This window comes from Myotis daubentonii, chromosome 9, assembly GCF_963259705.1.
Source record: "Myotis daubentonii chromosome 9, mMyoDau2.1, whole genome shotgun sequence".
Classification (NCBI taxonomy): domain Eukaryota; kingdom Metazoa; phylum Chordata; class Mammalia; order Chiroptera; family Vespertilionidae; genus Myotis; species Myotis daubentonii.
The window spans coordinates 49131844-49144246 of NC_081848.1; the positions used below are offsets into that span (position 1 = coordinate 49131844).

Below are 12403 nucleotides of genomic sequence, written 5' to 3' on the forward strand. Positions count from 1 at the left end.
AAAAAAAAATAAAATAGATGCATATGTTTTATATAATTTAATTATGCTTGTATATGTATGTTTGTGTGTGTTTCCAGCTGAGAAAGATTTAAATTGGAAGATAAAACTTCTAATCCATAGGCCAGAGATAACCACTTAAGTTGTTAAGAATTTTAGTATGATATACTTATATATGTATAATTTTAGGTCAAAAATAAAATTATATTGTATTTACCTTATGTAACTTCCTTTTTGCCCACCTAGCAGTGTATAATAAAAAATTTTTAATATAGGTATATATACACCTCTTTCTATTTAATAGTTGAATAATATTCCAAAGAAGATCTGTACCACAATTAATAAATATCAATGGTAAACATTTAGGTTGTTTTCAATTTTTGTTATCATAAACTGTTATAGTTAGTCTCTCAAGAGTAAGGCTGTATTTCCAGTAAAGATGAATCATCTCTTATCTTGTCAATTTGCTTAAACAATCTACAAAGTGCTTATTATAAGATTACATTTTTAATACTAGGTTTTAAGTTAGAATTTCTGAAAAAGTTATCTTTTGAAATGTGTTTGAAAAAACAAATATACCCTGCAAAATAAGTTAGTAGCAGTGTCTTATACATTAATGTGTATAAGTTATAAAGAAGACTGATACAATGAACTCCCATATACCTAGTAAGAAGTAGGTAATAGAATATTGCCATTACCTTTGCAGATCTCTATGCTCACTGCCCTTCCTTTCTGTCCCCCAGAGGTAATGTTCTTGAATAACTTGTTTATTATTCCCTTGATTTCCGCCCCCCCCCCCCCCAGCTTTGTTAAGGCAAAATTGACAAATAAAATTGTGGTATATAATGTGATGATTTAATACACATATACATCAGTTTTACCATATATTGTAGTCCTAAATTAAATATCCCCAGATGTTACATGTTTTTAACTTTATACCAGTGGAACCATGTTGTAATTGAATTGCCTTTTAATTTTTGCACAAAATTATCTTAAGATTCACACACATTGTATCTTGTAGGTATAATTCATTCATTTTCATAGTTAAATAATATTCTAATATAACAAGATACCATAATTTATTTATCTATTCTACTGCTGGTTGGGATCTGAGTTGTATCCAAAAATAAATGATTTTGTGCATGTGTCTTAGTGTATGTGGGGAAGAGCTCCTCTACAAGTGGAATCACAGTGGATCACAGAATATATTCATATTCAGCTTCATAGGAAAATGGCAAACTACCTTGTTTCTTGTTATCTTATATCTTACTAGAGGCCTGGTGCACAAAAATTTGTGCACTCAGGGGGGCAGGGGGGGGGTCCCTCAGCCCGGCCTGTGCCCTCTCGCAGTCTGGGACCCCTCGGGAGATAACGACCTGCTGGCTTAGGCCCGCTCCCGGGTGGCAGAGGGCAGGCCCAATCCCTAGGTGCAGTCCCTGGTCGGGCTCGGAACAGGGCTGATTGGGGAGTTGGGCCGCCACCCCTGTCATGCACAGAGCAGGGAGATTGGGAGGTTGTGATGCCACCCTCAGTCACGATCAGGGTAGGGCCGATTGGGGGGTTGGGGCACCGCCCCCTGTCACACTCAAGGCAGGGTCAATGGGCAGGTTGCGGCACCACCCTGTCTCGCACAGAGCAGGGCCAATCCAGGGGTGGGGGAGCTCCCCCCTGTCACTCACAGAGCAGGGCCCATCAGGGGGGTTGGGGCTCCGTACCCTGTCACGCACAGAGCAGGGTCGATCAGGGGGTTGGGGAGCTCCCCCCTGTCACGCACAGAGCAGGGCCCATAGGGGGTTGGGGAGCTCCCCCCTGTCACGCACAGAGCAGGGCAGATCAGGGGGTTGTGGCGCCGCACCCTGTCACACTCGGTGCAGGGCCGATGGGGAGGTTATGGCTCTACCCCGTCACACACAGAGCAGGGCCCGTGGGGGGCGGTTGGGGCATCACCCTCTATCACCCACAGAGCAGGGCCGATCAGGGGGTTGGGGCGCCGCCACTGTCACACTCAGGGCAGGGCCAATGGGGAGGTTATGGCTCTACCCTGTCACACACAGAGCAGGGCCCGTGGAGGGCGGTTGGGGTGTCACCCTCTATCACCCACAGAGCAGGGCCGATCAGGGGGTTGGGGCGCCGCCACTGTCACACTCAGGGCAGGGCTGATGGGGAGGTTATGGCTCTACCCTGTCACACACAGAGCAGGGCCCGTGGGGGGGGGGGGGTGGTTTGGGGCGCTGTACCCTGTCACACACAGAGCCGCAGGGCGATCAGGGGGTTGGGGAGCTCCCCCCATCAGGCACAGAGCAGGGCTGATCAGGGGGTTGGGGCGCCTTCGCCTGTCATGAACAGAGCAGGGCCGATAGGGAGGTTGTGGCCCCGCCCCCTGTCACACACAGAGCCGCAGGGCGATCAGGGGGTTTGGGTGCTGCCCCCTGTCACGTTGATCCCGGTGCCGGGAGGCCTCACGGCTCCGCTGATCCCGGGGCTGGGAGGCATATTACCCTTTTACTCTATAGGATAGAGGCCTGGTGCACGGGTAGGGGCCGGCTGGTTTGTCCTGAAGGGTGTCCCGGATCAGGGTGGAGGTTCCCACTGGGGTGCCTGGCCAGCCTGGGTGAGGGGATGATGGCTGTTTGCAGCTGGCCACACACCCTTCAGGGTGGGGGTCCCCACTGGGGTGCCTGGCCAGCCTGGGTGAGGGGCTGAGGACTGTTTGCAGCTGGTCACACACCCTTCAGGGTGGTGGTCCCCACTGGGGTGCCTGGCCAGTCTGGGTGAGGGGCTGAGGGCTGTTTTCAGGCTGGCGGGTGACTGAAGCTCCCAACCGCTCCTTTTTTTCTTTTTATTCTGTGCCAGCTTTAGCTCTGAGGCTTGTCTCCAGCTCTGAGGCCTCCGCTGCTGAAAGCAGGTTTCTGGGCTTTTGTTTAGCTTCTATATTTGTAACATAGTTGCTTAGAGTTGCAGCTCCGAGGCCTGCAGCGGCAGGTGGGGAACGTTGGAGTCCTCCATCACTGAAGCAAGCAAGCCTCATGTTCGCTTTAAGCTGCCTGGCTGCCGGCCGCCATCTTGGCTGGCAGTTAATTTGCATATTGCCCTGATTAGCCAATGGGAAGGGTAGCGGTTGTACGCTAATTACCATGTTTCTCTTTTATTAGATAGGAGGATTACATTTTCTAAAGTGATTATAGCACTTTACACTCTAACCAACAGAGTTTACATGTTCCATTTGTTCCATTAATACTTGATATTATTAGATTTTTAAATTATTACAAAATAGTTTATAAAAGGCTATCACATTGTGGTTTTAATTTACATTTTTCCAATTATTGACCTAGATCACCTTTTCTTTTTTTAAGATAATTTTTTTTATACACATCATCCAAATAGGTTTCCTTTTCTCTGAAATACTTCTTTAGATTTCGCCCATTTAGAATGTGAATTGTCTATGTCCTATTGATTTGTGAATATTTTTAATGATCTCGGTACTAACCCGTTGACACATGCTGTGCAAACATCTCTCACTCTGAGATTTGCATTTTCACTCTCTTTCTGGTGTTTAAAAAAATATACTTTTATTGATTTCAGAAAGGAAGGAGAGGGAGATCAAAACATCATGATGAAAAAGAATCTTTGATTGGCTGCCGCCTGCACACCCCACACTAGGTATCGAGCCCACACCCAGGCATGTGCCCTGACCAAGAAAAGAACTATAACCTCCTGGTTCATAGGTTGATGTTCAACCACTAAGCCACACCAACTGGGCTCTTTATGATATTTTTTAATGAACAAAAGTTCTTTATTTTAATACAGTCACATTTATTAATCTTTTAAGATCAACACTATTTGTGACTTGAGAAATATCTCCCCACCCCAAAGTCATAAAGAGATCTACTTTATTCTGTTTGAAAATTGTATAGGTTGGTCGAAACCGGTTTGGCTCAGTGGATAGAGCGTCGGCCTGTGGACTGAGGGGTCCCGGGTTTGATTCCGGTCGGGGACATGTGCCTGGGTTGCGGGCACATCCCCAGTGGGGGATGTGCGGGAGGCGGCTGATCGATGTTTCTCTCTCATCGATGTTTCTGACTCTCTATCTCTCTCCCTTCCTCTCTGTAAAAAATCAATAAAATATATTTAAAAAAAAAGAAAAGAAAATTGTATAGGTTGGCTTTCATATGTAAGTCTTTAATAGACATGAAACTGACTTTAGTGTATAGTGTGAGGTATCTGTAAATTTTTTATATACGTCATATATTATGAGTACATGGTCACTTAATTGTTCTGGCATTATTTACTGAATTTTTCATTTTGCCACTAATGTGAAATGTCAACTTTCTCATTAATCATGTTTCTATATACATGTACATCTGTTTATGAATTCTATGTTCTGTTCTATTGGTCAATTCATTTATGATTGTCCAGTACCACACACACTGTCTTAATTACTACAATCTTAAGCTAATTAAAAAAATTAAAAAGTTTTATTAAGGTATACTTGACAAATAAAATGGTAAGATATTTAAGGTGTTGATCATGGTGATTTGCTACATGTATACATCCTGAAAGGATTCCCACAACTGAGTTAATTAACACATCTATCACCTCAGACATTTATTTTTTTGGGGGGGTGCAAATATTTAAGTTCTCTTCTCTTAGAAAATTTCAATTATATAATGCAGTGTTATCAACTACAATCAGCATATTTTATAGATTCTCAGGCCTCGCTCATCTTATAGCTAAAAGTTTGCATCTGTTTCTAAAAGTTTGACATTTTGCCACACTTTGTTGTTCTATTAGGAGTGTATTGGTAATTCTTAGGGTTTTGCTCTTAGGTTGGGATTTTTCTCTTTTTAATATATTTTTATTGATTTCAGAGAGGAAGGGAGAAGGAGAGACAGATAGAAACATCAATGATGAAAGAAAATCACTGATCGGCTGCCTCCTGCATGCCCCTCACTGGGGACGGAGTTTGCAACCTGGAGATGTGCCCTGATTGGGAATCAAACCCTGACCTCCAGCTTCACAGGTCAATGCTCAACCACTGAGCCAAGGTGGATGAGCTCCAGTTGGGATTTTGATGGGAACTGCAGTGACTCTTCTTTTGAGAAAAACTGATTGTTATAATTTTATAATATTGAATCTTCCAGTCTATGTACATAATGTATCTTTCCATTTTTTAGGTCTTCTTTCATCCATTAATTAATATACTTAATTTTATTATTAATTATGCCCTGCAATTATCACTTTCCAGAATTTAACATGCATTTTGTTTAGATTCTCTTGAGTCCCACAGCTAGTCTTTAAAATCTTAATATTTAATTACATTTATTACATTTTTCCTGCTTGTGGAAAAAGTTTGAGAGGGTTTTGCATCACTTGCAAAGAATATGATGCCAATGTCACAGACTATCTAACAAGCAAGTCAGGATGGGGAAACCAGATTATTTGCTCCTGCTAATTATGTCTTCATGATTTTGTGGAAAGTTTATCTCTGTAAATTCATACACATCTTTTGAAGCCAACTAGAAATACATTTTTGTGCTTCACACACACAAAGTACTTAGTAAATACTTAACTAATTCATTTATCATTTGGATTATTGACTATTCATTGCCCTCTGCTTTAATAGTATAATTGAAAACTGTCTAAAAAGGGCATGAATATACACATCAAGTAAAATATAACCAAATATTTTCAAGATGGCTGTTTGGTTTCAGAAAGCTTGCTTATAAAACCAATAAGATAACCTAGTGTTTTGTTTTTTGTTTTTGTTTTTTAAGAGAAAACAAAGAATAAAAGACTCTCAATATTTATGCCAAGTAATAAATGAGAGTTTCTGTCAGAAATGGGATGGATATTGGCTCTTTATCCTATAAGCTGTGGAAGGCTCAAGACTTGATCTATCGGCAATTACTGAATTTCTGGGAAAAAGAAAAGTATTCACAAGTAAGAAAAATAATCTGAAAAGACTGAAAGTTACCTGCAGAGTACAGTTCATCATCCTTATTATGTAGTCAAACTGCTGATGGTCTAGTATTGCCCGGTTTTGCTGGACGTGCAAACCCAGCTCGTCAGTGAGACACTGTCTTGCTGCCTTTCCTTTAAGGGCTCTCAATGCGGCAGGAAGGGTCTGAGGACAAGAGAGGCAGACGTGAACGACAGGCACCGCTGGGAAAATAAATTGTAATCTCACTGAAAGTTCAAGTGCATCCTGTAAGACACTTTAACAGTTATCAGAAATTAAACTCCTGGAAAAGAGCAGCTTCACTACTGAGGACAACTATAAAATACAGGATTTTTAGTTATTTTTATGTATAAGCATGAAAAATAAACAGAATTAGTTTATGTGTAATTACAACACAAACATGAACTACACTTAAAAAAACTCATCAAAACTCTAGTCACCAGATCACTTCTTTCAATAACCGGCCATGTCTCCATAGCAAGAATAAAAAGAAAAATTAAAATGACAAGAAATACAGGTGATTTTCTACTTTTAAACTGGGCAGCAATTTAATCACTAGTTTTAATTTATGACTGGAAAATTCTACAATCTCTTCTCAATACAACATCATAATAAAAAAAAAAAGAGAAAAGACTCAGAGCAACAAATAGATATCTTTAGGTTTATTCATTAAAAATCATCATTTCACTACTCATTAGAATGCCTCTGCCAGTTCACCATGCAAAGCCTAGTAAATATGCTTTACATAAAATAAGAATAGCTTTATGAATAAAGGAGCAAATAAGAAGGGAAGAAGCCTGAGAGTAGGAGGGCATGGGATTTTTAGAGGCAGGTATAAGAAACAGGATGGGACAGCTGGAAGCAAGAGAATAAAAGAAAGTCTAACACTTCAGCCATAGGAAAAAGGGGAAACTAAACAACCTCAAAACAGAAAGAGATAATGGCTGGAGAAACCAAGATGGCGGCATAGGTTAACGCCAGAGATTGCTGCCTCGAACAACCACTTCAAAAAACAACTAAAAGACGGAACGGACATCATCCAGAACCACAGGAAGGCTGGCTGAGTGGAAATTCTACAACTAGGAGGAAAGAGAATATCATATCCAGACTCAGAGGAGGCCCAGTGCTGAAGTGAAATACTAAGGTGCGGAGTGTCCGCGGAGCGGGCTGGAGGCGGAGGGCGCGGTTGTTGTTTTCATTCGGGAGGGAGTTTCAGATTCTGAGCTCCAGATCCAGGCGAGTCTCTAGGGACCCAGACTCAAACAGGAGAAGCGGGACTGTCTGGCTTCGGTCGGAACTTGAAGGCAGCTTTCTCTCCGAGGTTTGCAGCAGTTGCTGGGACTCTGTGAGGCAGAGCCCCTAGGGATGGAACTGAGAGCAGCCATAACTGCTCGCTCCGGCCCGCCCTGTAGATCCCTGGGGACCTGCCCCGCCCAAGCCCTGCGCAGAGCCATTTGCCGGATAGCCTCAGGCAAACGCTAGATTAGCACTGCCCTAGAGATCCAGCACAGAAGCTCTCCCACTGCAGACACAGCGGACTCTCATAGCCAGTTAGCCTGGAGGTCAAATCACCCCCAGTATTGCCGACAAAAATCAAGGCTTAACTACAACAAGACTGCGCACAAAGACCACTAGGGGGTGCACCAAGAAAGCATAAAAAATGTGGAGACAAAGAAACAAGACAAAACTGTCAATGGAGGATATTGAGTTCAGAACCACACTTTTAAGGTCTCTTAAGAACTGTCTAGAAGCCGCCAATAAATGTAGTGAGATCCTCAAGAAATCTAATGAGACCCTCCATGTTGTGATAAAGAACCAACTAGAAATTAAGCATACATGGACTGAAACAACGAATATTATACAGACTCCCAACAGCAGACCAGAGGAGCGCAAGAATCAAGTCAAAGATTTGAAATGCGAAGAAGCAAAAAACACCCAACTGGAAAAGCAAAATGAAAAAAGAGTCCGAAAATACGAAGATAGTGTAAGGAGCCTCTGGGACAGCTTCAAGCGTACCAACATCAGAATTATAGGGGTGCCAGAAGATGAGAGAGAGCAAGATATTGAAAACCTATTTGAAGAAATAATGACAGAAAACTTCCCCCACCCGGTGAAAGAAATAGACTTACAGGTCCAGGAAGCGCAGAGAATCCCAAACAAAAGGAATCCAAAGAGGACCACACCAAGACACATCATAATTAAAATGCCAAGAGCAAAAGACAAAGAGAGAATCTTAAAAGCAGCTAGAGAAAGAAACTCAGTTACCTACAAGGGAATACCCATACGACTGTCAGCGGATTTCTCAACAGAAACTTTGCAGGCCAGAAGGGAATGGCAAGAAATATTCAAAGTGATGAATACCAAGAATCTACAACCAAGATTACTTTATCCAGCAAAGCTATCATTCAGAACGGAAGGTCAGATAAAGAGCTTCACAGATAAGGAAAAGCTAAAGGAGTTCATCACCACCAAACCAGGATTATATGAAATGCTGAAAGGTATCCTTTAAGAAGAGGAAGAAGAAGAAAAAGGTAAAGATACAAATTATGAACAACAAACATGCATCTATCAACAAGTGAATCTAAGAATCAAGTGAATAAATAATCTGGTGATCATAATAGAATCAGGGACATAGAAAAGGAATGGACTGACTATTCTTGGGGGGGAAAGGGGTGTGGGAGATTCGGGAAGAGACTGGACAAAAATCGTGCACCTATGGATGAGGACAGTGGGTGGGGAGTGAGGACAGAGGGTGGGGCAGGAACTGGGAGGAGGGGAGTTATGGGGGGGGGAAAGAGGAACAAATGTAATAATCTGAACAATAAAGATTTAATTAAAAAAAAAACACAGAAAGAGGCGTGGGGTCATTTGTTGTAACGGTCAAAACCTTACCTGCTTTACTAGCCCTTTGTAACAGATGTTCAGAACTATGATGAATCACTAAGAAAAGGTTACATTATGTTTAGCGTGTTTTATTAAAGAAGGCAAGAAAATCTGCTTTAACGAGGCACATTTAAGTTGAATACCACTTATCCAACCGGATTCTTTGCCAGAAATATAATTATATTTAAAATGTTAATCATGTATGGTGTCAGATGGATAACAGACTTATCAGGGTAATCACTTTGTAAGTTACAGAAATGTCTAATCACTATGTTTTACACCTGAAACTAATGTAATATTGTGTGTGAACTGTAACTGAAAAATTAAAATGTTAAGTTCCTAGGTAATATGCCAAAATAGGACTTAGTGAACAATGTTAAAAGTTTGAGGGAAACAATGACTTTCAATATTTGTCTGGTAGCCATGTAATTAGGCTTGGCTAAGATTTTACAGTCTCCAGGGGTGGGCAAACTTTCTGACTCGAGGGCCACAATGGGTTCTTGAACTGGACCAGAGGGCCGGAACAAAAGCATGGATGGAGTGTTTGTGTGAACTAATATAAATTCAAAGTAAACATCATTACATAAAAGGGTACGGTCTTTTTTTTTATTTTTAGTTTTATTCATTTCAAAGGGGCCGGATCCGGCCCGCGGGCTGTAGTTTGCCCACGGGTGTCCTAGACATTGTTCATCAAAACACTTGATAAAGAAAAAGGTTGAAATTAGAGAGGTCAGTTAGCAAGTTAAACATGTAAATCTGAAAGGGAAATGATGAATTACACGTGGCAAAGATAGCATTTTATTACCTTTTCAGTCTCCAATGTTTTATTTTCAAATATGAATGAGATGCAGTTTCTAACAACTTCCAATCTCTGTGCACTGTTGAAAACTGTTTTCACCTTATCCATTATCGAAACTAGTAAAGGAATATAAAGAAAACAAGTAAATTAAACTCCCCTGGCAATTACAAAAGCAAGGGGAAGAGTACTGGTTTAAGCTTATATGACTGTTTTCATGATTGACACTTAGAATTATTTGTTTCCCTTGTTACATGGCATTGAAGGTATTCCATTTCATTATTTTGATTATATTTTCACGTTTTAAAGTGTCAGGCTAGTCAATGGCTTATTAAGGATAATTTCACAGGAAAGATTCCAATGATACACTTAACTCATGCAAATCAATTAATATTTCATAGTAAAAATCACAGTAAGCAAAAGTAAACATCTATTTTAACTTTAATTGTAAACAAACTGATATGTGTTTGGGATACAAGATCATGACAAAAATAGCTACTGTAAGAGAATTACTAATGAAAAAAAGAGTTGATATTTCTATGATATTACCAAAGAAAAACCACATGCCCCTCAAAATTAGATTCTCAGAATGGGAAAGAATATTTGCAAATCATGTATCTGATAAAGGACTTGTATAAAGAATATACAGAGAACACTTAACTCAGTAATAAAAAGACAAATAGCCCAATTAAAAAATGGGCCAAGGATCTGAACAGACATTTGTCCAGAGAAGATATAATAATGGCCAATAAGCAAATGAAAAGATGCTCTGCATCATTAGCGAATGTGGAGAAACTGGAACACCCATACATTGCTGGTGGGAATGTTAAATAGGACAGCTGTTTTGGAACACAATCTGGCAGTTCTTCAAAACGTTGAACACAGACTTATATGAAACAATTCCACACCTAGGTATATACCTAAGAGAACTGAAGAGATATGTCCACACAAAAACATACACATGAATGCTCACAGCAGCATTACTAATAGTAGCAAAAGGAGAAATAATCAAATATCCATCAACTGATGAATGAATAACAAAATGTGACATACAGATGGTCCTCAACTTAGGACAATGGTTCAAGTTATGGTTTTCAACTTGATGATGGTGCAAAAGCAGTGAGCATTCAGTAGAAACTGTACTTCAAATTCTGAATTTTTATCTTTCCTAAGCTAGCTATGTGTGGTAGGATACTCTCTCCCAATGCTGGGTAGTGGCAGTGAGCCACAGTGATCATGAGGGTAAACAACCAATACTCTACAGGGTACTCTGTTGCCAGTGGTTTTTGGATGCTGTGTTTCTCAGCATGTTTAAGGTAGGCTAGGTTAATATGATGGTCAATAGGCTAGGGGTATTAAATGCATTTTTAAAAAAGATTTTTTATTGATTTTTTAGAGAGAAAGAGAGGCAAGGAGAGGAAGAGGGAGAAGGAAAGGAAGAGAAAAAGGGAGAGGGAGAAGGAAAGGGAGAGGGAGAGGGAGAGGGAGAGGGAAAGGGAGAGGGAGAGGGAGAGGGAGAGGGAGAGGGAGAGGGAGAGGGAGAGGGAGAGAGAGAAATGTCAATGTGAGAGTGAAACATCAACAGGCTGCCTCCTGAACATCACGTCTCAGAGATCAAGTCCACAACCAGGCATGTGCCCTGACTAGGAATTGAACTGGCAACCTTTCAGTGTATGGAATAACACCCAACCAACTGAGCCACACTGGTCAGGGCTTAAAGGCATTTTTAGCTTATGATATTTTAAACTTAAGATAGATTTTTCAGGATGTAATCCCATTTGTAAGTCCAGGAGCATCTGTATAGCCATAGAATGGAATAATATTCAGCCATAAAAACAGTGAAGTACTGACACATGTGATGTGGATAAACTGAAAATATTATGATAAATGAAAGAAGCCAGTAACAAAAAAGATCACGTTATAGAACTCCATTTATATAAAATGTCCAGAATAGGCAAATCTATAAAGACAGGAAGTAGATTATTGCCTAAAGCTAGGGAAAGAGTGATTTTTAGGGGAAAATTATACCCTGCTAATGGGCATGGGTACATCTATTTGAGATAATGAAAATGTTCTGAAGTTAGAGAAAATGGTTGTATGACTCTGTGAATATACTAAAAGCCACTAAACTGTACACGTTAAATGGGTGAGTTTTATGTATGTGAATTATATCTTGACACAGCTATTTTAAAAAAGGATTCTATAGTAGTGGCAGTTAGATGAATGGCTACCCTTTGTGAGAGGCAGTGAATGGAACAATACTTCTGGATGTTGGGAATGCTCTGATTCCGGTTACTTGAGTTTTTGTGTCTTCTGTCTTGATAAGAAGTTACTTTTAAACACACAGAGAAATACATACCAACAGGTGGACCTGCTGGCACAACACACTTCTTGTCCACTCGTGAAGCAGGAGGTGCATTCTGGTTCTTAGCAAGATTCTCCTGTATCAATTCCTGTACCCGGGTTTCATTAATCTTTGGGAAAGGAAGAATATGAACTCGCAAGTGGGATCCTTCTGTGGGGCGTGGAACTTTCTGAAATGCCATATGAGGGTTTGGGTTCTCCTGCAATATCAAACACAGGTACGATTACGCAGAAGTTAAAATAATGGCAGACTGTCAGGAAGGGAGTGGGAGCTGAGAGGGAACAAGCTGCAGTCAGATGAGTACCTGTACACTCAGATACATGCCATAGAACAGAGCCCCAGAGTCTTACTTCAGCAGCATCAGAAACAGCTGCCCCCCCCCCTTCCCCTTTCATGAACACGT

The 12403-nt window shown here is 40.9% G+C and overlaps 1 protein-coding gene across 6 annotated transcripts in view; it reads right to left on the reverse strand.

The window, feature by feature from the left end:
- SBF2 (SET binding factor 2) overlaps positions 1 to 12403 on the reverse strand; it is a 382686-nt gene that overhangs the window by 142624 nt on the left and 227659 nt on the right. For all 6 annotated transcript variants that reach the window (XM_059708873.1, XM_059708876.1, XM_059708875.1 and 3 more), the window contains 3 exons: positions 11995 to 12199; positions 9645 to 9754; positions 5972 to 6121 (listed from right to left, as the gene is read on the reverse strand). In XM_059708873.1, coding sequence (XP_059564856.1) covers positions 5972 to 6121; positions 9645 to 9754; positions 11995 to 12199 — 465 coding nt within the window. The remainder of the gene's footprint in view (positions 1 to 5971; positions 6122 to 9644; positions 9755 to 11994; positions 12200 to 12403) is intronic.